A 1,861-nucleotide genomic window follows, 5' to 3' on the forward strand; every position below is an offset into this window, starting at 1 on the left:
CTTAGATGTATCGAGTATTAAAGCCAAAGAAATACACTCGGATCGAGAACTTCTCTTTTTTGGGAAGTCGGTAAAAAATTACTATTTCATATCTACATTATTATGTCATTTTACATTCATTCGTAATTAAAAAATGTATTCCCGTAGTCGTTTGTGTAATTTTTTCCTAGTGAAATTTAGTAAATAGCATAATATTGTATTTGGATAATATAAAACTTAATAATAAAGAAATATTTTACAAGTGTTCAATGAAGACTATACATTAAGTACCTTTGGAGCGTAAAAAACGGATTTAATACTCGTTTTTTTATATATTTTGATCGGATAAAATAGCGAATGGTAAAAAAAACATTTTTAAACCCGTTTTTTATGTACATCAAGATCGTCTATGATTCAGTGAAATTAAAGTAAATATAGTTTTAAACTATGATAAGAAAAGGAATATGTCAAAGTAATAATTCCATTAAATATTAACAAAAAAAAATGTCGGACGATTTAAAAAAATTCTATAAAACGCTTTTTGACACGATAATTATTAAAAAAAAAAAAATTGATAAAATAACATTATTAAAAACATAGGATCATTATAATCAATAAAATCGAATAAACTGTGTGGATTTTAACAAAATTAAAGCTTTCCGCCGATAGATGGCGCTTTTTAAAATGAGTCGATAAAATAAACGGCAAATATAACGCTTATATAATGGCAACCAGTGTAATATTCATGTCCCACAGTGGGCCATGGGACACGTTCTGTCTGCGGTCAAGTTGCAAGTAAATCGCCGTCAACATACAAAAACATTGGACCGTATACGATGCTGTTTTGTCGGACTATTTGTCTCTATTATGCCATATTCGAATATTGTCATGTGTTTTTATGAAATTTTAACGTTTTTACGTTATTCTGATGTGTATTCTATATAAAGTGTATGTGTGGATTTAAAATTTATGTGCGTATTACGCATAATAAAAGTATTTCCTCATTTGTCGTCCCACTTTTGTCATATTTGCGCAGAGCTCCTGGTCTCTGGAAATAGAAAAGTATCATTAGTGTAAATAACGAGCTGCGCCCCGTGGTTTCACCCGCGTAAGTCCGCATCCCGTAGGAATATCGGGATAAAAAGTTGCCTATATGTTATTCCAGTTGTCCAGCTGTCTACGTACCAAATTTCATTGCAATCGGTTGCAGTAGTTCTTGCGTGAAAGGGCAACAAATACACACATCTTCACAAACTTTCGTATTTATAAGTAGTAGGATAGGATATAGGGCAAAGGACCTTTTATTGAACCTTGGGGCATACCCTTATATGTATACAAGTGACTATAAAAATGGATACTTGCCATTCAGATAAAGATTTCGAATTGTAAAATATTTTCAAAATCGAGTAGTTTACAATTTAAAGGGTCTACATGTGACTGTGGTTTTTAAGCGCGTTAAGCTCAGAAAAATCAATATAATGCTTCAGGAAAGATGCCAATTTTATAGATACTAATTTGTAATCGAGCACGCTTCGGCACGAATTGGGCCAGCCGGCACCGGGGAAGTACCACATCCCCACAGAAGACCGGCGTGAAATTGCATACTGCTGTGTTTCGTTCGGTGAGTGGGGGAGCCGGAGGCTTATATCCTTTTCCTTACCCTTCCCAGTCCTTTCCTTTATTCCTCTCGACAATCCATTCACAATCCGTTTCCAATTGGAAAATGGCAATCCATATGTAAAGGCGTAAGGTCTGCAATGGACCTTACGCCTCTCCAAATGTCCATGGGCGGTGGTAGACTTACCATCAGGCGTCCCACCAGCTCCATTGCCGATAGTTAGTCGCTAACATAATCATAACAGAATGTTTGGTGAGTTGGCTC

At 35.0% G+C, this 1,861-nt stretch overlaps 1 protein-coding gene across 1 annotated transcript in view; it reads right to left on the minus strand.

Annotated features, from left to right (window-relative positions):
- Nucleotides 1–946: 946 nt before the first annotated feature.
- LOC119838442 (alpha-1,6-mannosyl-glycoprotein 2-beta-N-acetylglucosaminyltransferase-like) overlaps nt 947–1,861 on the minus strand; it is a 47,420-nt gene continuing 46,505 nt past the window's right edge. The window contains exon 13 of the mRNA XM_038364389.1: nt 947–1,027. Coding sequence (XP_038220317.1) covers nt 947–1,027 — 81 coding nt within the window. The remainder of the gene's footprint in view (nt 1,028–1,861) is intronic.

This window comes from Zerene cesonia, unplaced genomic scaffold, assembly GCF_012273895.1.
Source record: "Zerene cesonia ecotype Mississippi unplaced genomic scaffold, Zerene_cesonia_1.1 Zces_u003, whole genome shotgun sequence".
Taxonomy (NCBI): domain Eukaryota; kingdom Metazoa; phylum Arthropoda; class Insecta; order Lepidoptera; family Pieridae; genus Zerene; species Zerene cesonia.